This window comes from Mugil cephalus, chromosome 2 (genome assembly GCF_022458985.1).
Source record: "Mugil cephalus isolate CIBA_MC_2020 chromosome 2, CIBA_Mcephalus_1.1, whole genome shotgun sequence".
Taxonomy (NCBI): Eukaryota; Metazoa; Chordata; class Actinopteri; order Mugiliformes; family Mugilidae; genus Mugil; species Mugil cephalus.
In genome coordinates, this window is record NC_061771.1 from 31943559 (window position 1) to 31968561 (window position 25003).

The 25003-nt window shown below is 37.7% G+C and overlaps 1 protein-coding gene across 1 annotated transcript; it reads left to right on the top strand.

The window, feature by feature from the left end:
• Positions 1–1479: 1479 nt before the first annotated feature.
• LOC125000341 (large neutral amino acids transporter small subunit 3-like) lies at positions 1480–20372 on the top strand. The gene is made up of 15 exons (XM_047575841.1): positions 1480–1618; positions 3143–3301; positions 5368–5548; positions 7010–7065; positions 7441–7517; positions 11822–11914; positions 14360–14493; positions 15392–15534; positions 16492–16638; positions 17812–17847; positions 17934–18066; positions 19139–19268; positions 19419–19492; positions 19578–19701; positions 19785–20372. The coding sequence occupies exons 2-15, from the start codon at positions 3148–3150 to the stop codon at positions 19965–19967; spliced, it is 1665 nt and encodes a 554-aa protein (XP_047431797.1). The 5' UTR covers positions 1480–1618; positions 3143–3147; the 3' UTR covers positions 19968–20372.
• Positions 20373–25003: the final 4631 nt, after the last annotated feature.

A 25003-nucleotide genomic window follows, 5' to 3' on the forward strand; every position in this document is an offset into this window, starting at 1 on the left:
TGGGTTTAATCGATTTTGATTATCCATGAAATATCTATATAATGTCTATTTTTGTCTAAATCTATAAAATTTCTATATATTATCTAAATCCGAGATCTATATTATCTATATATTATCTATTATCTAAATGAGTGAATGAATGAAACATTTATTATCTATAGAAATGTGGAACAGCTGTGTTCTTATACTGGCTTGTGATGCATAAATTGATATAGAACTTTTATTTTGAAAAATTACAGTTTAAGAGGAACCATTTAAAGGAAGTTTTGGGGTTTTTCGATGTACCAGTTATGACACAGAGACAGAGAAAAGAGAACCTATATTTGTTAAGGTTCTTTGGAGAACCATTTATGGGACATAAAATAACTATTTTGAAAAAATGCAACTATTCTGACATTCAAATCCATCTTGATTTTTACAAACAAAAACAAACAAAAAAAAAAAAAATCCTCACTGGGATTCATCTATTATTATTATTATTATTATTATTTATACAGCATCTCGTTTGAATTTGCAGTTTTGCACAACAAACTTAAATCAGGGCTTAAAAATTATTCTAGTTTTTCACTTTTCTAAATGCATTGTTATTAGCTTCGCTTTAAACTTCAACTATTTGTTCTCCTTTTGTTTTTTAAATGCTTTCTAACTTCAAGGATTTTTATTTGTCATTCACAACGATACAGAAGCAGAGATGGAACAGAATTATGCACTCAGGTCCCATAGTAACTGTAATATAGACACAAGTAAAACAGTATGTGTGTGAAAACATTTTCTAAACAAGATAAGTAAGATAAGATAAGGTGTATATATATATATATATGTGTGTGTGTGTAAAGGTAAAACGGCAACAAGCAGCATGAGTAACAGTAACAGCAGCATGAACTGAATTTTCAAGTTTGTACAGGGAAATATATGCAAAACAATATGAGTTGTGCAATGACAAATATCTTGTTTTAATCTCATGTTTTTATGTCTTTGCCTCGTGCATTGTCGTCTGTGTTGGCGCTTCGTGAATCCTATGAGACCATGTCCATGTCCCACAGTGTCTGGTCAGTGTCCACTTACAATCCCACATATGGTGTTTATGTGAGGACTGATGTCGCTTTGCTTTCTCCATTTGCAGCGGGTGTGTTCCCTTAGTTTCGCCACACGATGGCGCCAGCGAATCACCTCCTGGGACTCGCTTCAACGTCAGGAATAAGAAAACGTGCACTTTCTGCTGAACTCATCAAAACTGAACTAAATTTATTATCTGAGAGCAACAGGGTTGAGAACTTATGTCTGAAACCACACGGGACAAATGGAGCACATCTGGCACCTGGTTTATGAGGACCTTTTGATTTAGGGTTAAGTTAGAATTAGGGGTAGACCTTCAATGAACATCCTCACACAGATAGTCATTTGAGCAAGTGTGTGTGTGTGTGTTTTGGGGGCAGTGGGGGTGGGTGGGTCGAGTACCATTTATAGACACAGTGAGAGGACTAGTCAGTGTGAATCCATGTGCTCCAATGAATACAGCTGCCACACAGAGCGGAGGATATCATAACTTCTTTAAGACAAGGGAAGCAGCAGTGACTCAGTAAAACACTTCACTCTGAGGTGGAGGACTGCTCATAAAGTAAGTCCCACGCGCTCAAACTAATGCGAAGTGTTGTTTTTCTGTGCAGGATTGGGGAGTTGGGTTTCAGTCAAGCTCGATAAAATAAAGCCAGCTCTGCCAAGATATGTCAGATTCCTTGGTGACTCCTTTAGCCACGCGGAGTTAGGTGCATGCACACCAGCCCTTTAGAGGAAATCTCTATGATTCATGGATTTTGTAACATACACATGGGTATATTTCACCAATTTAATGTTTTAAAAGTCAACTGTGTTTGAAGTAAATGGAGACGTGATGGTGAAATAATTGAATGGTGTTTTTTTTTTAAGTGGTGGCTTCAAAATATAGGTTTGATTATTGTGTGTTTTCATACTTTGAGTAAGTTTGGACAATTTTGATCCATTTGAACCTGAACCTCCACTGTGTGTGTGTGTGTGTGTGTGTGTGTGTGTGTGTGTGTGTGTGTGTGTGTGTGTGCTTGTTATTGTACTTGTTACATACTGAGGACCACGTGAGGGTTTTTAACCAACAGAGTGAAATCTTTTTTAAGGAAGTGGGGTCACTTCTTTACAAGGCTGTATGAGGGTTAAGACTCTTTAATTTCTGTAAAAATTACAATTAGGGTTAAGGACTAGGTAATGCATTATGCCAATGAGTGTCCTCACTATGATAGAAGTACGAGGATGTGTGTGTGTGTTCTTCTATTTCTGTGGTTAGCTGGACTCTCAGTGAGCAAACATGTGCTTCATACAGTCAATGCCACTTTCATTTATTTATTTATTTTTAAGTTGGAGACATAAGCGAGTTCTTCTGTGGCCGATCCAAATCCTTCATAATCAACCCAGGTTGTTAATTTTTATAAAGTGTGGAGATGAAGGTCAGAGTCGGGGTTCATTTAGGGGTCAATCTCCGTGATTTAAACAAATGACCAAGCGCATTGTTTTCAAAGAGTCTTTGTTTTATGCTAATTTGAATGTTTTAGTGATAAAATAAGAGCCTTGTAAATAAAAAAATGGATTGATTTCCAATTATATCAAGCATCACATAGCTCAAACTAAGGGGACAAGTTATATTTTCATGGATTTTATAATCCATAAAATTTTACAATGGTAGAATTTAATGATGTAGAGTCTAAATAAAATAACCAAAGGTTAAACTGTGTGTACATTGCCTCCTGTAGTGAATTAGTACTATTTTATAGATTCCAGATTCTCTTTCAAGAGGTAAAAACCCAAATGTGGAGGAACACTTTGGATTCTTTGCTTTGATTCAAATGGAGAGTGGGTCTAGTTCTATTTTTACTAGAACCTTTGTAAAATATGTGATGTTTGTGGTATTTGTAGAAACTCTTGGTCTAGTTCTAGTTGAGGGGTTGATGATGAATGAGTTCAGATTGAAATAATTTCTGTCAGGGTGTTTTCTACCATCTAATCTATGAGATATTTCAGGCCACGATAAAAATGTAAAGCCACATTGTTGTAGACACCGGCGTAGGAAATGTCAGTCTTTTTACGGATTGTATAACGTGCACAACGGTTTCTCCAGCTGTCATGGCTCCCAGCTTGGAGCAGGCGTACAGGAGGAGGTGGTGGATGGCCGTGACCTCCATCGTTGAAAACCTGCTCTTCTCTGCCGTCCTGCTGGGATGGGGCTCGTTCCTCATCATGCTGAAGAACGAAGGCTTCTACTCTCACCTTTGTCCTGGTAAGATCCAGCTTCACCGTCAAACTCTTCCACAGTTTGATTGAGGACCCAGCATAGTTCACATAGACTTCAGCTTATCATATCTTTGTGTGTTTGGATTAAGCTACCATGGTTGTTCATTCAGTTTGAAGTCTTCATGGGTCCAGGAACTACATGTGGTAACTTCATGTCATTGTTCCTCTCAGTGAGGTTTATTGTCATGTGGTTTTCATTGAGCCAATCAGAGAAGATCAAGGAAACATTCTCAGGTCTAATCAGGGTCTAACGTGGTCTACAAGGTCCCCCTCTGCATGCATGAATTAGATAAGATATGAAATGCAGATGGTGCAAACCCATTAAATGCTTTTGGTCCAAAAATAAAGTACTAAAAATAGAGATACTTAGATCAACTTAAAATGTAAAATAGACTTAAAAAAAAAAAAAATGAAATAAAAAAAAAAAAAACTTTTTACAAATTTACACTCTGCAGTTGAGACCTGACAGAACAATAACCAATTTATTACCATGAAGAAGAAAAAGTGTCCTAATGTTGTATAATGTGATGATGTTCAAGTGTTTGAATCAGCTCTGATGTTCTAATGCTCTGAATACATGTTTACATTAGTTTAAGGACCAGGAACCAGATATGAGAAATTCATTCATTTGGATTTTAGACAGGAAAATTTTCACAATAATAAATGTCCTACACTCTAGGGTTGAGATTTAGAATTTCCAAGTATTTCATTGAGAGAACTGTAAAGAAGATATCCCAGAATTTCTCCTGCAATCCTTCTAACAACCAATGTTTGTATACAAGCCTCTATGAGAGTATCAGAGGGATCATTTCTTTGGTTGTTTCAGGGATACAAGTGATAGAAGATGAGTCGTTTCAGCTTCAGTTTTTTGTGGATAAACCGATGACCTGTAAGACTGAGAGTCTTCACAGACTTCACAGACAGAAAATAAAAGCGAACCACAGCTCGATGTGGTTTCTGTCCCACGGAAAAACGACTTCTTCCTTTTCTGTTTTAATGGCGTTTGGCTTGTGTCAAAGATTCCAGAAGAAGAAGAATGATGAGCTACAGTCATGTGATTAACCATGTCTGCTGTGTAAAATGAAGTGAGTCAGAGTTTGTGTAGTAATAGTTGGATGTGTGGTAAACAGAATCCATGGAGTCCACTCAGGTCAAAACATCAGCGACAAACACTGAACATTTAAAAGAAGAGAAAAGTTTCCAGAGAGGGTTAGGGAGTTCATGGCAGCGTTGGAGGACCAGTACATTTCTAGAGTAGAGAACACAAGGTACGAGCTCCCCCCTCTCCACACATCATTAACTCTGACCTAAAGAAATATTTATTGTACTGAATCCAGTCGACTCTAGGAGAAGACAAGGAAAAACTTTTGGAAGCTACAGGGAAGGAACTTTAGGACATTTAGGATCAGAAAAGGACTCAGATCTACTGATATTTGATACTAAAAGGTCATTAAAAGATTGAAAACTTGATCAGGACACACAATACTTAACGTTAGAATGAGTTTAGTCTTTACGTCTCATCATTTCAGCCTTTTTGCAAAAATAAAAACAAAGAATAAAACTCCTATTTAGGACGTATCCAAAGTAAACTGAATGCTGTTCATGAACATTTTGGAGCTCATTCATGGTCTTTGTCTCTTTTTAAAGCCAAGACTGAAGTTTCTATCACAAAAGTCAGAATCACTCTAAATGGTTTTGTTCTTGAGTGATCAAAGTTAGAACACAGTTAAAAAATAAGAAGAAGTTGTTGGCTTCGCCTGTTTTTGTTTTGTTTTGTTTTGTATTGCTTTGCTAAAAAATGTGTTGGTTGAATCCTATAGTGACTTTTATCAATGTAACCAGAAGATAATGACATATCGCATCATGCAGCATTTACTCAAACACAACTCATGTCTAGAGCTCTGATCGATTCAAAAAGCTGCCACTGTCCCATAAACCACCGAGCAGGACGTTAATTAAGTTTTTTTTTTGTTTTGTTTGTTTCTTGTTTTTTGTTTAATTTTCATTTTTTCATTGATCACCCTGATTTGTTCCCTGCACGATCCTCTCCAGAAAACGAGACTGTCGGCAACGTCAGCTACAGGGACGCAGGTCTTTGGCGGAGTTGTGTGGAGCAGGAGGAGATGCTGAATCTCGGCTTCACCATTGGTTCATTCCTCTTGAGCGCTGCGACTTTACCTCTCGGCCTCCTCATGGACAGGTTTGGGCCCCGGCCTCTGAGGCTGATCGGCAGGTACATAGAAACGAGAGACAGTCCTTTTATAATTTGCCACAGGTCAGAACAACCAAAGCCAAGGATCAGTCGAAACGCACATGTTCAGGTTTATGCAACATAACACTGACATTACCTCTAATTAATAGACTAGTGTTTACTATGTTAGGTTAAATCCTCATCTACAAAGTGATAATAAAAGGTAAAAGACTAGTAAAAACTATGTGGTCCAACAGATAAGAACACTTCAGAACAGCTGTGTATCTGTAACATGAACAAACGTCTCAAATCTTTCTTATTTTGCTTTATTCTTCACATTTAACACAATATGTGATATTTTCATTGTCTCCTGTCATTACATCAACTATGCACCGCATGGTGAGTTTCCTGACAGAATCACAGCCCCATGCCTTGATTTCATACACGGGTTCTTTGCCTCATTTCGTGGGCTCATGGCGGTACCACAATAACAAACACACTGAGGTGATTTAGTACGAACTAGGATCTTTACAACAAAGTAAAACACACCTTGATGACCCTTCTCCTTGGCTGGGGAGTTACATGAGTTACATGTGGTTCACTTTGTATTGTTGGATTGTAATGGACTGAATGGATCCATCAGAAAAAGCAGAAAAGCAAAAAAGACAAATGTCACTATCACAAAATAAGGAAACTTGAAGTGAAACTCATGTGAAGTAAAAGTCAAATAAGTTTAAAATGATGCTGAAGACACGACTGTATATACGATATAAACTAATAGATAAAATGTGTCAAATATAGAAGAATCCATACGTATTTACACTCATATTTCCATTTACATACAACTGAGCCTTTAACAGTTTGGAAAACATCTCCGGTTCGTTGGATTGTTTCTGATATTCCTCCACACAAATCACTAATACACAATCATTGATCAAACCGTTAAATGTTGTAAGTTATAGAGGGGGTCCTAAAACTTCTTTAATTTCCAATCAAATTCTCTCCTCATTGGACTATTATTTATTTTATGGCCCTCTCTTCACACACTTGTCTTCACAGGATTTGTCTTCATTAATAACATTCATTTGACATCCTTTTCTTTTCAATGGATGTTGGTTGTTTCCTAAGTGTAATCAGTCATGTATGACAAGTACCATAAGATTTCCCCTTCAAACATCAGGTTTAATATCATAACCTTCTTCCATTCTTTGAACCTAATATCTAGTTTGTTTTGTTCAAAATTCATGAAATTATAGAAGAGTTAAGAAGAGTTAACAGTAAAAGAAGATTTTCTCGTTCATATTTCATCGTTCACGATAACTGTTACAAATTTAATTTGGATATAAACTAAATAAATAATGTTCTGGGTAGAAACGTGTCTCTGGTTTGAAATAAAAGTTGATCTTTGGGTGAAGAGCCACGCTGGCGTCTTTTGACATGAGCTCTGCAGAGAGTCGGTGAATTAACTGTTTAAAAGTGTTTCTGTGTCTGCTTACATTTCAGTTTGTGTTTTGCAGTCTCCTGTGCAATGATCGCTGGCGCTGCTTACAACCCCGAAGGTGAGACAACTCATTAAACCTTGGATCCAAGTGACGTCTTTGCAGAAGCAACTGGACTTGAGTTTCTTAAAGATGTTGAAAGGATTCAGTAGGGAAAGACTGGCGGGATGTCCTTCTATGTCTGGTTTAGGGTTAGGGTTTCCTCCCCAGACATCCACAATCATTGACACATGTGACCCGAACAATTAATCACCAAGTCCGCTCCAACAGGAGAGAGGTCAAACACCTTCAAGAAACTCAAGCTCCTCTTTTGTTTGAGACTTTTCAGACAAAAGGTTCCAACATGACCAGAAAAAGTCAGAAGACGAATGAGCAAACCCTTACCTTTATGTTTATTCCATTACAGCTGATGGTTTGTTTGATTTATGTCTTCAGTGCTGTCCGTCCTCATCTTCTTCGCTGTCTCCTTCAACGGCTTTGGAGGAATCTGTCTGACCTTCACCTCACTCACGGTATGATTCCCCATTCTGTCGAACATGTCCAGCGATGCTACTTTTACAACTTTATTATTATTTCATCTTGTGGTCTGGCTCGGTGGGATCATAGAACATCGTACAAGTTGAGCTTGTAGGACTAGATGGTACAATCCCGTAGATAATCAGAACTTGGCATCGAGTGGGATTGGGGTAAAAGCTTCACTGAGGTCATCAGGTGGGCACTCTCTTTCACCGGTGTTTCGTTGATAGGCCCACGACACCTCCAGAGAGCTCAACGGCGACACCTGGCGTCCCAGGAGTGCCCCCCTCCGCTTTTACCCCTCCATATTCATTTTGCAGCCCAGTTGGGGTCCTTTCTCTTGATCCAAAGCCAGCTGCTGCTTCGCTCTGCAGCTTCTGACAGTGACTTGACGGCTTTGCGGAACACCTATCCTCGGACTCCCATCCTCTTAAGAAGCTTGGTTGTGGACGTGGCAACAAACCCTCTACATCCGACCTCAACCGGAAGCACCTGGGTACGCCAGCCGCGCTGTTCTGCCTCGGCTGCTACGTCAGCGTACTTCAGTTGTTTGTGTTCATATGCTTCACCTACTGCAGCCTCCCATGGCACAGTTAGTTCAACAATGAACACAGACTTCTGGGAGGTTGACCACAAGACCAGGTCTGGTCTGAGGTTAGTTGTTATGATCTCAGGCGGGAAGACGCGTTTCTTGTCAAGAACATTTAAAATATAGTAGGCTTGAAACCAGAAGACATAAAAATGACTCAGAACATCAGCAAACAAGTCCTGAGACAAAGAGAAACCAAACAAACAAATTTAACAGAAATACATGATGTATCCAGTCATGGACAAGGACCAGAGCTTATTGAATTTAAAAGACAAAGACACTGCTCTCTGTCCACAAAGGACATCTGGGACAATGTTTAGTGGACAGATGAGACCAGAGTAGAATAGTTTGGTTTAAATGTTTGGAGATGAACCAACACTGCATTCCAGCATCAGAACCTCATCCCTCCATGAAACATGGGGGCGCTAATGTCCTGGTTTGTTTCTGTTCTGCTGCATCTGCTCATCATTGATGGACCAATGAACTGTGAATTCTACCAGTGAACTCTGAAAGAAAATGTCAGGACATGAGTCCATGAGCTGAATGTGAAGAGAAACCGGGTCATGGAGGAAGACAAGGAGCCCAAGAACACCAGTGGTTCTCCAGAAGATCCAGATGAATGTTTAGGAACAAGTCAAAGTCCTGACCTTCATCCAGTAGAAATGTTGGAGCATCAGCTGATGAGAGGAAACCACCAACATCTCACAACTCAACTGGTTCTGTTCTGGGATCAGATTCCTCCAAGCTGCTGTAGACACTGATCAGCTGTTACCATCAACATTTAGTTTAAAGGAGTTCACAGACTCACACACTGGACACAAGGACTCACTGACTCCAACAAATTATGAATTTTCTTGAATAAATATTTCTATTTCATGTGTTTTATTGGGTTCTCTCTGTCTACTTTCACGACTTGTGTAAAAATCTGCTGATGTTTTGAATCATTTTGATGCAGAAATGTAGAACATTTTGCAGGGTGCATGAAACATTTGGTTTTTGCAGCATTTCAACAAAGACTTTTGACAGAAACAAAAATCAACCTGCAAATTCTTAAAGAAACCATCAGGACATTTGTCCACAAACACGGGAAACATTTAGTCGAAGTTAATGCTGCGCAAGAAGCTCACAGCACAGACTGGAAACAAGACAACACTTAGCTACAACCCACAGATATGAACAGATTTTCATTTTCTTAAATAAATACACATGTTTAATATTTCTCATTCACTACTTTAAGGAAAATTGTCTGATGTTTTGAGTAACTTTCTTTTATGTAAAACTGTAGGAAAAGTAAAAACTCAAACCAATAAAAGCTTGTTTGTTTCATGAACTAATGCAGCAACATGAGCCAAATGTGTCTCCAGATGAACTCCAGACCTCTCTGCAGCGTGTCACACTTTTCCATCTGTGTCTCTGTCAAAGTCCAAACACCTCATTGACCGTGGGTTTACTCTTTTGACTCCACGGGACGGTTTTGTGATAGCGACATGTGCGTGCGTGTGTGTGTGTGTGTGTGTTGTTAGGCAGCACATGCTGTTCTGCTCGTTCTAAATTTTGCAGCAGCCTCTCGGCCAATCCAGAACCTGGACTGCGAACACACCCTCCCTCAGCTTTGTCAGCCCGCTCTCTTACAGGTCTCTCCCTCTAGATCCAAGCATGTCCTGAACTTGACATGGTCATTATGACCTGAATGCTTTTAGAGTCACATTGTGGGAACCTCCTTCCAGTCTGTTGACAGGGACGAGCCTCTGTGGGTTTTAGTGTGAAGTCTCAGGTTAAAAAACTGTTTTTAGTGTTTGGTTAAATCTCCGAAGACATGCTCATGAATCTGTTAGTGAATCCCGCTGCTTTTTTTATTTGTCATCAGCCAGGAGCGTTTTCAAACATTTCATGTGCAGCGGTTTGTTTGCTGAATGTCGAGATAAATGTTGACTTGCAGCTATCGCGCTGAGCTTCTCTATGTTTGTTTTTCCCATGACGCGGCCTGGTTTTCGTTTGGTTTTTGCAGCTACAAGGTGATGGGCTGACACGACCTCATACAGCAGACGACGGGTTAAAGTGACGGAGCCACGTGGCCGACATATGTTTAGAGTCTATAGCATGTGGCCGGTCTGACCTCAGTGCTGCTGTTACAGTGTTTGGCTGCTGGAGACAGTTTCCATTGTTCAGTTCAACTCAGTTTTATTCTTATTATTTATGTAGCCTGTAACCTCCAGAGCAGCATGAAGGCAGCAATGACAAGGAACTGGTGTGATTATTAATTATTTCTGTTGCTATTTGTACGGAAGCATTAACTCCCTTCTTAACTATCATTCCGACTCTAAACCTGATTTCACCCTTAACCTCCTGAGCTTCTGTTTGCTGTGCGTATTTAATTCCTCCATGGTATCTGGATCAGTAGAACCTAAGATGTGCATATAAAACAAAAGACTAAGCATCATCTTTCAACAGGAAGTAGTACTTTTTGAAAAAAACAAAAACAAAAAAAAACAAAAAAAAAAACAATGTCCTCATATGTGGACACTGGTATTATTTCATTATTTATAATATTTATAATAAAGTCACCAAAGTGTGACAAAATATAAAACAGTTCATTTTAATACCTGGACATGGCTTCATTCGTTGACAGAACTGCAAACAATCAAGTCCCAACATCTTGAAACGAGTACTTGCTAATTAGCAGAATTTGCGCGTCGTATTGAACTAGAAATGTCAATAAGCGTAAATAAATATGTTTGCCGCCACTAGAAGCGTCCACTAATGAGGACAATGGGTTTAAATGAAGCAGAATAAGACCTGCTAAAACCTAATACTTAACGTCCTCATATGAGGACGCAGGGTCTCGGGAGGTTAAACTCAAAAAAACGTTCTACATTTCTGCAAAACTACAATTTGACGTGTGCAGATTTTCACGCAAAGTCCTGAAAGTTGACAACGAACCCACTCAGAACACATGAAACAGAAATATTAGACTTGTGTATTTGTTTATTGAGCCAATATTACATATTATCAGTGAGGTGAATCTCTAGGATTGTTATATCTTTTAATATTTTATTACCTTAAACACATGACCTCAAGATGTTACTAGAGATAACTACCAAACAGAATGTCATTGTAAGTTGTGTGCAATGACAATTAAAGTAAGTAAAGTAGTCAGTAGTAGAGATCCAATAAATAAATATACAAATAAATATATCTTGTGGATAATTAACTGTTATTAACTGATTTATTTTAAGCTGACATCAATCAATCAGATTTTATTCATAAAACACCTTTCAAAAATCAAATCAGGGCCATTCAGTGTGCTTCAACATGTACGTAATAAAAGAAAAACATGAAAAAGGACAATTACAGAATTGATTATTGCCTTTGAGTTTGAGTCACAACTTTAATTTAAAGAAAAAACTGAACAAAGAATTTATCTAATGAGGAAGTTCAGCTCTTTTAACATCTGTGATACTGTTCTATGTAACGTTCATCATTCTTTTATTGAAAACCTTTTATCGGCTGATTATATGTAAATGGTTTGCTATTTAGCTTTTAAACACAGACCCCACTCATTTTAGATGAAACTTTTTTAAGGTTTTGTGTGTTTATTTATTGGATATAAAATGGAAAAAAAAATGGATATAATCTTTATCTTTTAGTTCTCATGGCCGATACGACGGTTTTCCTTCCTCTCATTAATCTTTCTTTCTGTCTCCCATGTAGCTGCCCAACATGTTCGGGAACATTCGATCCACCGTCCTCTCCCTGATGATCGGCTCCTACGCCTCCTCGGCCGTCACCTTCCCCGGCGTCAAGGTGCTCACAGCCACACTGGTGCACACAAGTATATCAGAGAGGACACTTATATTCAACACTTATATTGTTTTAGAACGTCACAACCCCACAGAGGAACCTAAACCAGTTTCTATGATCCATGGGTTCATGCAGATTTGACCCATAACTCTACAGACGTCACTTTCTTTTTTTAGAGACTTTGAGTATTTATTAAAATGCTGAAATATTCTTTTTTTGTGTTAGAATATAATATATATAAATACTTGGAGCCTCATCCAAATAAAAACAAGAAAATGTATACTTTTTGCACATTTTGAATGAATAATTTTATTACAAACATGTAATACTAAAAATAAATAAATAAATAAACAAAGAGACCCAACGGGTTCAAAGAGGAGTAGGAAGAAATCTTACACTTATTTAATCCTACCCCTCCACCATTCAACATTTACTTCCTGTGTGTTTCTTTTCTTCACATGCTCAGAAACATGTGTATTTGGACATATTCAGATCCTTTTCCTCCCTGTACCTGGTGAACACCTTGAGTTTGTGCTGCTGATAGAACTTGCTTCGCTTTAGTTTCATAATTTCCCTCCATTTTTCATGTTATATTGACATCGGTGTATTTCACATTTATAAGTGTTGCCTCCAGAACTGCCCACAGTAACTTAACCCTCCCGTTATGCTCTGGGTCAAACTGACCCGTTTAAAGTTTCAAGTTAAAGGAAAAATAGTTAATTTATTTATCCCCTTATGCTGGACTTAATTAGTCATAACACACACACCTTGTTCATATTATTCTGTTAATTTCTGGTTCTGGTTCATTCGTATAAAACAACATTTAAATGTTATGTTTCCAAGTTATGTACAACTATTATGTTTTATAGGTTGGTCAAATAATAAAGTGATAAACATTGAATAGTAATGGAAGGTAAACAACACTTTTTTTTTGGTTTCTGACATCTTTTGGATAATTAAACATGAATTGGGTCAAACAGACATAACAGGAGGGTTAAGTACGTTAATATTAACGAACATTAAAGAATGTGGAGTGATTCATGGTCCAGAAAGTGTTTGGCCTCCTAATAAGCACTGGAATCCTCCTCAACAGTTCGTTATCTACACGTTTTATATGAGATTTCCAAATTATTTTCTCATTCACTGTTACATTGAATCTCCCTGTGTTTGAGTTTTCATTTTACAGTTACCAAATAGCAAGAGTTTAGTTGTGATTAGATTTCATTTGTTTCTGTTGTATGGCATGAAAAATGTAAAGGAAAGAACCCAAGAGCTCAGGCTCAAAAACAGAAGTTTAATGAACAAAAAGATCTTGAGCAAAGGTCCAACTGTAAAACACAACGATGCAGGAGGAGCTGGCTGCACAACAGGCTGCACAACGAAGGCAAACACAACAACTGGCAGTGAGTGGCAGAATGGAAAGTCCTTAAGTAGGGTTCGGCATGACTGAGTGATGAGCAGCAGGTGAGGTGGCAGCACGTTCCCCGAACGATCAGCAGCTCAACACCGCACACCTGAGGCCACAGAGGACGACCTGAAGGCAAACAAGATCAGTTTCTATCAAACCACTTTTCTTAATTTACACATTTCTGTAGTGATCACCTCTAGAAGCTCCGGGAAATTCTCAAATATAAATGCAAATATAAGAAGAAGAAGAAGAAGAAGAAGAAGAAGAAGAAGAAGAAGAAGAAGAAGAAGAATTAGAGTAATAATATATAGATATAGAGTAATAATAATAATAATATATTAGAGAGTTTACAAATGTAATTTATATAAAGAATAAACTGTTGAGGACCCAGTACTGACCCCTGGGGGGCGCCATGAGCAATGTCTAAACCTTTCTGTCCTACATATAATATGTGCAATATTACTTCTCCTCAAGGTTTAAATACTCTCATCATTTCACTGCTCTCTCTGTACAGTCCTGTGCGACATCGGTTACTCACGTACTGTGTTACAGTGTTACGTACTGGGCAATACTCTGTTTATGCAACACTTCGTGTTACAATCAAATTACTTAATGTGGCATTTTCACTACTTTTTATATATTTGTATATATATATTTTATATATATGTCAGTACTTATAGATTATTTATTCTATTCTACTTCTTTTTTTTAAATCTTATTATTTATCTTTTTACACAGTTCACTCTTTATTCTTGTTACTTTTCTGCCACTATTTATGCTGTTGCAAACTGAAATTTCCCCACTTTTCTATTCTATTCTATTCTATTCTATTCTATTCTATTCTATTCTATTCTATTCTCATAGTTCCAAACTGTTCCAACTTATTGATTAACATTTCGTGACTGATTGTATGAAAAGCTTTCATTAGATTTTAACTTGTAAACTGGTCAAATTTGACTTTAACACAATATGAGTGTTAAATGATTTAAAAATGAGAAAACATGATTGTTTGCTTTCCTCCTCCTCCTCCTCCTCCTCAGGTGATTTATGACCTCGGTGTGTCTTTCCGGGCCATCATGTGGTTTTGGGCGAGCATGGCCTGCCTGGTTTTCTTCAACTGTTTCCTGAACTGGCCGTCTGAGTCCTTCCCTCCTCCCGAAGACGTCAGATACACGTCAGTTATATTTTAACATCTCCTCACTTTTACTTTTCTGCTTCAAGGTTTTTGCTCTCATCCGAATTTTCTGCATTTCCGCAAGTGACACAGGATAAACAAATTGGAATAAATATGTACATAAAATAACTGAAAAATAAACCACACCACATCTGATGATGAGTAACGCAATGACTGAACATTATAAACAATATATGAAGCGTTCACCTTCAGACCACAGTAAAAGTCGAAAAGTAATTTTTTATGGAGAGATTTGCTTTATTTATACCTGTAGGTAAACTTGCAGTTTGAAGCAAGGCCTCCATCACATTCAGAAACAGGCACATGAACCAATACAAAAATAAAAAGAATGAAGAATCTGCAATCTTCAGAATAAAACGGAATAAAAACCAAGGGGAGTACAAACTCCAGGCAAAAACTAAAAACCTATAAAATAATTAAATACAATAAGAAAAGGTATGTTTGTTTGTTTGTTTGTTTGTTACATAGATGGTGTATTCATCCCAAACTGGGAAATGTCATTGAAAAAGATAAAAATGCAAAATAAAAACGTTTTTAAAACGTCCAGATCGGAGAAGCTGAAGTGTCTGTGCAGAGGCTGAGAACTATAGGAATGTTGGACAAATAGATCACATTCAAACTAATGAAAGACAAGTATTATACGTCCTGGTCCAGGTGCATCAGAACAGGAACAAACCAGGACATTAGCGCCCCCATGTGTCATGGAGGGATGAGGTTCTGATGCTGGAATGCAGTGTTGGTTCATCTCCAAACATTTAAACCAAACTATTCTACTCTGGTCTCATCTGTCCACTAAACATTGTCCCAAATGTCCTTTGTGGACAGAGAGTAGTGTGTTTGTGACAGTGGCAGATAATTAAATGTCTTCTTACGACAGGAACAAGTTCAGAAGGAGCGAGGTTGCAGCTGGTGATAATTTAACAGGGGGCCAGTACATCAGCCCGGTCACCATCATAGAGGACACGACGGGGTCCAAGCAGCCAGGACCTGAGCAGACTGACCCCCCCGGCAAAAGCCAAGGTACAGTTTTGTTCTGACTGACGTTAGCTGTCAATTTCTGGTCTTCATTCATATTTATGTCCATTTGTTGCATCAGTAGCTGTTTCAGTTGCAGTAGGAATGAATCAGGAAAGAGTTTTAGAGTAGCTACCTGGCCTCAAAATTTAATTATTAATGATGACATATATAACATATATACACACACACACACACACACATATATATACACACATATATATGTGATAACATGCTTCCCAGATATTGTGTGTTATTATTGTTTGACCCAAACAAGGACTGACTGTATTTACCACAGACCACAGAGTCTGATCAGTACGGTCCTAGTTAACGAGGCTCCGCCCACATTTCCTCCAGACTGACGATGCCCCGCCCACACTTTTCTAGGTTCACACTGCCCCGCCCACACTTCCTCCAAATTCACACTGCCCCGCCCACACTTCCTCCAGATTCACACTGCCCCGCCCACACTTCCTCCAGATTCACACTGCCCCGCCCCCACTTCCTCTACCTCCACCAGTTACGATGAAATGTTTGATTATACATTGTATTCATTACTTGAAGTAGTTTTTACAACTCTCAAGCCCCCACAGGACTGCTTTACGGAGCTGTTGCCATGGCAACTTGTGGTTGGCATGATGTCACATCCTGTTTCTATAACGTCGAATAACGACCTAAAACGAAACTTTTCCAAAAACATTTTAACTTGAAAAACATCAACATTATATCAACTACTGAAAACCACAGAAACCATCTTTGACGAAAAATAAAAATGATTTGAGGTGTATGTAATTTAAGTTTGACCCAAGTCCCGCCCACTAACATGGAAGGGGAGGAGCTTGTGACCTATACTGCAGCCTCCAGCCACCAGGGGGAGCTCTTCTTTGGCTTCACTTCACTTTTGGTTTTCACACATTTTCTCTTCCTCTCCTCCTCCTCCTCCTCCTCCTCCTCCTCTTCCAGCTCCGGTCCCGCTCTGTCGTTCTGTTTGTTCTCCCATCTTCCTGTGGAGTGTCATCACCATGGCGATGACCCAGCTGAGGTTGATCTTCTTCATGGGCGCCTTGAATAAATTGGTGGAGTTCCTCGTCATCAGCGGCAGCCACAAAGGTAAGCTGGGCTAGGTAGATGTGGGACCTTGTCTGGATAATTGTGGGATTAATTTTTAGTGCAAACCCAGAGGCTGAAACCTGTTGATGTATCTAGGACACGTTTGCACAGACAAATAAAACTTTTCTGTTTCTTTGGTTTTATTTTAGGACCTTTTTACGACCATGTTTTGGCTAAAAAAAAAAAAAAAAAAAAAAAGATTCTGTCCTCGCATGGGGCAAAGATGTACATACATTCCATTATATTATTAGAATTAGAATTAAAATTAGAATAACCTTTATTTGTCCCACAATGGGGACATTGCAATAGTATACATAGGGTTCTATGTAGTAAATTCTAATAAGAAAACTGACTAAAGACGATAATTACCAAGAGCAGCATTTTTGGTTTTAATTTAGTTTTAATTGAGACTTTAATCAAGGTTTTTAACAGTATTTCACACTTTGCAAAGTTGATGTAAAGAGTGGTATAGATTTAAAGATTAATATAATTCAAGAATCCTTCATTGTCATTATGTGAGGACAAGAAAATATTTTGGGCTCCTGGTTTAAAGTAGTGCAAATATAAAAAAAACCCCAATGGAATAAACACCATAAAAATAAAATGTAAATAGACCTGTACAGATATATACAAACATACAAGTACGTCAGTTATCATCATCATCATCCTCTTCTCATTCCAGCCTATTTAGGACATAACCAAAGTGAACTGAATGCTGCTCATGAACATTATAGAGCTCATTCATGGTCCTGGTCTCGTTTGAAAAACAAAACTCTGAAGTTTCTGTCACAAAAGTTAGAATCACTCTAAGTGGTTTTGTTCTGGAGGAATCATTGGGTTCGTCGGCTGCGTTGGTTGAATCCTCTAATGACTTTTATCAATGAAACCAGAAGAAAAAGACATATTTGCGTACAACTGGTGTCCAGAGCTCTAATTGGTTCAAAAAAGCTGCTGCTGTCCCAAAAACTACCCAGAGGAATGTTAAAGGGTTAAAATAATACTTCAGAGATTAAGAAAAGCCATGTGTTTGAAGGACCTAGTGGTCTGAGATGAGACCAGTAAGAACCAGAACGTGACAGGTGATAATAAAATGACCAGGAAATGGGTTAATTCATTCATTTGCTGCATTTAAACATTTCTGCATTTCTGACCTGCATCCGTCGTCTCTTTCAGTCGCGGAGGAGCTGCAGGAGGAGGTGAAGCATCAAGGTAACGGGCCGACACCTCTGAGACGTCTGTAGTTAGTAGAAGCAGGCGTAGGACTGGTTTATTTGCTGACTCCACTCTGTCTCCAGTTGGTTTCTACTCGTCCATCTTCGGGACGATGCAGTTGCTGTGTCTCGTGACCTGTCCTATGATTGGCTACATCATGGACTGGAGGATGAAAGAGTGCGAAGAGGAAAACGCAAAGACGCGAACAGACGGCAGGTATGAAAAGACTTCAGCGGCCTCACGTCAGATTTAAGCATTGTGTGACCACCAGTTAACGTGGTTAATACAGTATTAAATCACATTAAATCAAAAGCTATAAAAAAAAGGCGGCTGGTCATGCTTCAGCTTTCTTAACCTGGTGAAGCTTGAAATAACAGATAATTCAATCTTAAACCATTTCCACGTATGTTTTTTTTTTTTTGATGAAATTGTTTTTTTCTTTGATGTGGTTTTATTTCGCCTGTTTCTGAACTAAAAAGCTAAAAATCAAATGTCTGCATCTGTGAATTTTGTCTCTGAGTTGGTAAATATATATTCTATGAGCTATGACAGACTTAAGTCTAAGTCTAATGACAAGTCATTTAATTGTGTTAATGGTAGTGGAGGACGACAAAAGACAATAATTACTTCGGTTGAATAGAAAGATGAAACATAAATATCTAAAAAATTTACTTGAATGAATGGATGCATATTTTTAAAGGGACATTTTAATCTCTTGTTTAATCTGTTTAATACTAATAATGTGTTTTAATCTGGTATTTATAGTTTAACGTTTTTTAACTCTTCCTCTTTGTTGTCTCTGTTTTGGTGTTGACAGCACGACTTTTAAAAATTATGATATTTATTAATGTGATTTTATTATGACATAATGTTTGTGAAGTAATTATAGGTTGATTCAATAAAGTAATATAAATGACATTCCTCACATAATCTTTTTAAAATTTACAAAAAATCCAATAAAAAAAATTAAAAAGGAAAGTGGATATTTTGGAGATGGCTGCCAAAAGTGAGTGCAGAGCTCGGATAAGGGGTTTGATTATGTATATCGTGCTGAAGATAATAAATAAAACTCATTTGGGTTCAGTTTCTTTTGTTTTAGGTTTTGTTTTCAGATCTACGTTGAGCCGGGATGACTGAGAACCTTCGCTTGTCTTCTTCTTCTTCTTCTTCTTCTTCTTCTTCTTCTTCTTCTTCTTCTTCTTCTTCTTCTTCTGCTTGGACCTTGTAACAAACTTCCTCCCCCTTCCTCCTTAGCTCTAAGTCTCTTTTCACGTTTGTCCCTCCTCAGTCAATCAGATCCCCCAAAGAGAGATAGAAAGATCCAGAAACTGACCAATGCCATGAGAGCTTTCATCTTCACCAACTTGCTATTGGTCACCTTCGGAATAATTTCAATGATTGACAACTTGCCCTTACAGGTTAGAAATACCGTACAGAAATACAAAGACAACCTTTTTTTCATGTTAATGCAGTATCACTCAAGTGAACACAGAGAAAAAGAGGCATGATGGGACACTTTAGATGATCTTTGATATGTCTGTTTGTCGTTGTGTCTCTTTCTCTGATAGTTGGTGTCGTTTGTTCTTCACACCGTAGTGAGAGGATTCATCCACTCCTGCTGTGGAGGCCTCTACGCTGCTGTGTGAGTAGAAGCACATGAATCAGAAATATTACACATGTGCACTGTTTCACTTTGAATGTGATTACATCCTCCTGTACCACTCTAGGTATCCATCCAACCACTTTGGGACCCTGACAGGTATGCAGTCCATGATAAGTGCTGCATTCGCCTTACTCCAACAGCCTCTGTTCGTTTTAATGCTGGGACCCCTCAATGGAGACCCTTACTGGGTAGGAAGCGCCCACAAACACACCCACCTAAGACGAATATGCAAATATATGCAACACGATCTGATATTCCTTCCTCTCAACAGATCAATCTGTGCCTTCTCATCTTCTCCCTGACTGGCTTCCTGTTGCCAGGATATCTGTTCTATCACCAGAGAAATCTGATCAGGACCAAGTCCCAGCACGAGAAAGAGAACGTTTCCCTGGCTCAGTCAGAAAATGGTAGCATGAAAGGTCATGCAAACTGGCATTCAGCTAATGGACACTGACATGTAAGGTTAAATGATCAATGTACAGTTAAAGGTTTTTGCATAACTCAGACTTTTCCATATTTCTGCAAAAAAACAAACCAAAAAAAATGACAAAGAGTAGACAAAGAACCCACTTAGAACACATGAAACCGAAATATTACACGTGTTCAGGAGTTAATATTACAAATCAGAAACCTTTAGGATTCCAAGTCAATTTCCAGGTCTAATCGGGGTCCACGTGTTCAGAAGTGTTTCCATCAATGATGCAACTAGTTTAGTTGCATCATTGCAATGTTTGTGTTGAAGTGTATGATGACAACAGATGAAAGGAGCTTTGTGAGGAGCTCAGATATAAAGAGTTGTTGTTGCTCATCAGGCTGGAAAAGGTTCCACAACCATCTCTAAAGAGTCTGGAAGCCACAAATAATCCACAGAGAGTCAAACAGACTGAAGATGACTGTTCCCCTCCACAGGAGTGGTCCACCAACAAAGACCAGAAACTAGATAGTAGAACCAGATGAATGTTTAGGAACAAGCCAAAGTCCTGACCTTCATCCAGTAGAAATGTTGTAGCATCAGTTGATGAGAGGAAACCACCAACATCTCACAACTCAACTGGTTCTGTTCTGATAAATGGGATCAAATTCCTCCAAGCTGCTGTAGACACTGATCACATCTCAGATATGAACAAATGATTAATTTTCTTAAATAAATACATAGAACACATGATATTTCCCATTCATGGGTTTAATTGGGTTTTCTTGGTCTACTTTTAAGACTAAAATCTGCAGATGTTTTGAGTCATGTGGGTGAAAAATCTTTTAAGTGGAGGGTTTTGTTTTTGCTTTTTAAAGATTCATTAGTTTATGAGTAAGTTACAACCTCATTCTAGTATGAAAAAGAACGAGAGAGTTGGTGACCATCTGTCTCAACAAGATGTGCATCCAAAAAAACAAACAAAAATGACAACAACAAATATGGAGACATAGGATGTAAGATGTACTGTAAATGTAAGACATTTTCTCTTCGTTGTAGGTTGTACATTAAATTATGTGTGGTAAGAGAAGACATGGAGAAAAAGGCCTGGACTAGGACAGAGAGATGTTTAGGCTTAGAAATCCTACGGTGCTGGGCTGAACAGACAAACCCAAACTAAATCAGGGATAACTCTTTAACTTTATGACCCTGGTCTCTAGGGATAGGTAAGACTTCAGATAATTAGCCCAGAGTGTCCTGTGATAAACTAAAGGAGAAATTTACATTTTTACCCTGGCCTAAAAATTCTTCTAGATTAGAGAATAGAAAACACCCTGATAGCATTGATATCATTCTGAACTCATTCATCATCAATCTCTGGACTGGAACTGGACCAAGAGTTTCTAGAAATACCACAAAGCTCACATATTCTCCAAAGGGTCTAGTAGAACTGGAACCAGACCCACTCTCCATTTGAATCAAACCAAAGAACCCAAAGTGTTCCTCCACATTGGGTTTTTACCTCTTGAAAATGAATCTGACTCCAAAATACTACTGATTCACTACAGGAGGCAACGGACATCACTGTATTCCACAATTATGCACATCATAGAATCCATAAAAATATAGATTTTTTTCTTCTCCACCAAATGTCTCTTGTGTATGTATGTAACTCCCCACGGAAACAAGTCACCAAGACATGTTACATATTAGCGTAACATTAACTTTCTGTGCAAAATGGCTTTTTTGTAATTATTATCTGTAGTTCCACCCACGGGCCCAATACATGGAGGTAAAGGTCCATGTACAAAATGAAGGCACAGGGCTCAGATTCTGTCACCAAGTCACCATGTGGTGCATAGTTGGTGGAGCATAGTTGGTGGAGAATCGCTTGCATAGGCTCAAATGTAACGTTTGTTTTGTAGATTTAAAGTCTAATATCTTTTCAGTTATGTAATATTTTCCCAAAGCCTCTTCATTGGTTCCCTACAGCTCAAAAAATACCACAAAGCATGTTCTCCAAAGGTTTTAGTAAAAATTGAACCAGACCCACTCTCTATTTGGACATTTGGATCAAACCAAAGAACCCAGAGTGTTCCTCCACGTTGGGTTTTTACCTCTTTAAAAAGAATCTGGAATCTACAAAATAATACTAATTCACTGCAGGAGGCAACCTACACACAATCAACTTTTGGGAATTTTTATTTATTTAACCTGGATATCATCAAATGCACCATTGTGCACATCATAGAATTCATAAAAATATTTTTTATTTTCTCCATACGGCTGTTGTTTTCACACATGTAACTGTTCACAGACACAGGTCACCAACTGGATTAGATATCAATGCTGAGCTAACTTTCACTACAAAATGGCTGTAGTGTGTTTATTATGTGTTGTACCACCATTAGCCCACTAGATGGAGGCAAAAGGACCATGAATGAAATTGTGGCGCAGGGATCAGATTCAGTCAGGCAAGTCACCATGTGGTGCATAGTTGATGGTGAATCATGTGGATAGACTCAAAAGGACCATGAAAGGTAACACGAAACAATATCAGCTGCATTTGATGTAAACAGCTTTTGGATTTGATGAAATATTGAGACATTAGAAGTAATTCTGACATACTGAATGTGAAATTCAGAGTTTGTTTGTGTGTTTCCTTTGTTAGAACCACTAGGGTTTAAAGGCACTAAATGAAAGGACACTTTCATTTACTTTACATATTTATATTTAAAAAGCATATCTTCACAGCTGAGACATGTTTAAATGTGTTCCAGGTCAGGCTTATGTGCATTTGCGTAGTGTAGTCTCTCATTTATTTAAGATGCCAGTTTGTATGCGTCCATGTTTTCCCTTCCTTGGCTTCCCCCACGTTATTCTGTTGGTATGGGTTTTTGTATTTTTGCAGTAGCTTGAGTAAAGCTTGCTTTTTGTTCTCTGAAACTGCTTCAACACTGAATTGGTAATTTGATTATTTGGGATAATCTGATTATTTCTGTTCTGGTTAATTTATTCGAAAAAACAAACAAAAAACTGTAATCACAGGTGATAAGTGTTTTCATACTTCCTATAATTCTGGGGACAGTGAAACACACCATTGCCATTTTAATAAAGATGTCAGGTAATATTCAGGCTTTTTCCATCATTCTCACTTCATACAACACGCTACATGAGCCTGTTAACAGCAGGGCAAAGTGAATGGTGTTGGCATCCCGCTAAGAGGTTGTTGGTTACTGTCACATGCAGCTCTTATACAAATTATATCCAAAACACATATGGGCAGTAATTAATGGAAACTCTATTCTGGAGGCAATGCACACACAATTCAACCTTTGGTGATTGTATTTGGTGATGTGCATATGCTGTACCATTGTGCACATTATAGAATCCATAAAAATATTCAGAGGCAAGTTATTTCTGGACCTATCCTGGATTTTACAGGGATATGATGAAGGGAAGTAAAACTAATTCCTGTCATTGTGGAGAAAATGCAAAGGCAAAAAAAATAATATATATGTATTTTTCAATGTTATTACATGATCAGTTCCCCCATTTTTCTCTCGGACTGACAGTTGAATGCCACTGATGAGAAACAATATTTGTTTTTTCACTGTGTACGCAGGTGTTCAATGAATAACGGCACTAATTAAAATTGAATACAAATGATGATTGCTACTTTCTATTTTAAAACTACTGCAGAAACTTGCGTGACAATTTTATTTGTGACATTTTCTTGGTTTGTTACTAATTTAATTGTTGGATTTAATAATAATTCTAACAATATTAATTCCATATTTATTATATGCATAATTTAAGCCTCCTTGCCGCTTAATTTAAGCCCATTCAACTTTATTAAAGTACTGTATTGAGGTGGAAAGAGGTCAAACCTTTAACACTTTGTTTAATGCAGAAAATAAAGAAAAGCTGCTGCTGTGAGCCCTGGTGGGAAATGGGTCATCCCAAAATCTGCCATTGTTTTTATTTTATTTTTTTCATTATTATTATTATTATTATTTTTTTTTTTTTAATGCCTCGATTGCTCCTTTGGTCCACAACACAACACAACCCCATGTGTGTGTTTTCATCACAGCAGGGTTTTAGGTTTGTTGTCATTTCAGAGATTGTGCGTCAGTGCTCATCCCCTCATGGCCTGCTGCCATTTTAATCTCCCCTTTGTGCAGCTAGTGTCATTATGTGGCCAAAATACACACACACATATTACTATGTCACTGTGTCACATGAGAGGATTAAAACAGAGGCAGCTTATGTGCCAAACATGTTTGAGGGGGGAAACTAAAATATAGCAACGGACTGCAACCCAGTCAGGGAGCAGTAAGAGATGAAAAGATTCTGGTTAGAACTTAGAGAATAAGACGTAATTTATTTATCCTACAAATGGAATTAGACGAGAATAGATACAAGAAGCAATAAGAAATTTGAGAATACACAAAATATACAAAACATAACAGCACTCTGAAAAATATATAGAACAATGGGAATTAAAATAGCTAAAAAAAAGGTAAATATATATATATATATATATATATATATTATATATAATATATATATATATATATATATATAAATATATATATAATGTATAACTGGTAATATAATATAATTGGTAAGATTATAAAATGAAGATAGTGAGGTAGTAAAAAATGATATAACAAAAATAATGATAATATTCATTCACATCCTTAATTAAATACAAAGAAAAAAAACTGTTGTGATGCAAAAAGTGGGTTCAGAATTATTTAGATTTAGACTTAAATAGACTTTAGTCATCCACAAGGGAAATTGCTTGGTCACAGTAGTTTAGTTGCACATACAAAAAAAAAACTGTTACGAACCTCAAGTTAAAAAACAGAAAATAATGTAAAATATCATAAAAAAAAAAGTAAAATCAAGTTAACTTTATACTAATAGATTAAATGCATATGAGTTAGCATATGAAGAAATATAATTCTTGCTTTTTCTGATTTATTTTTATTTTTTTTGTAAAAACATCTTTTAAGAAGCCATGAAAGCGGCCATTTTGGAAATGGCTGCCAAAGCCAGTGACTGCAGAGCTT

Coding starts and splice junctions, on each gene's coding strand:
- LOC125000341 (XM_047575841.1), top strand. CDS start 3,148: ATGGCTCCCAGCTTGGAGCAGGCGTACAGGAGGAGGTGGTGGATGGCC. Junction 14,494..15,391: donor CCCGAAGACGTCAGATACAC/GTCAGTTATATT, acceptor TTCTTACGACAG/GAACAAGTTCAGAAGGAGCG. Junction 19,269..19,418: donor TTGACAACTTGCCCTTACAG/GTTAGAAATACC, acceptor TTTCTCTGATAG/TTGGTGTCGTTTGTTCTTCA.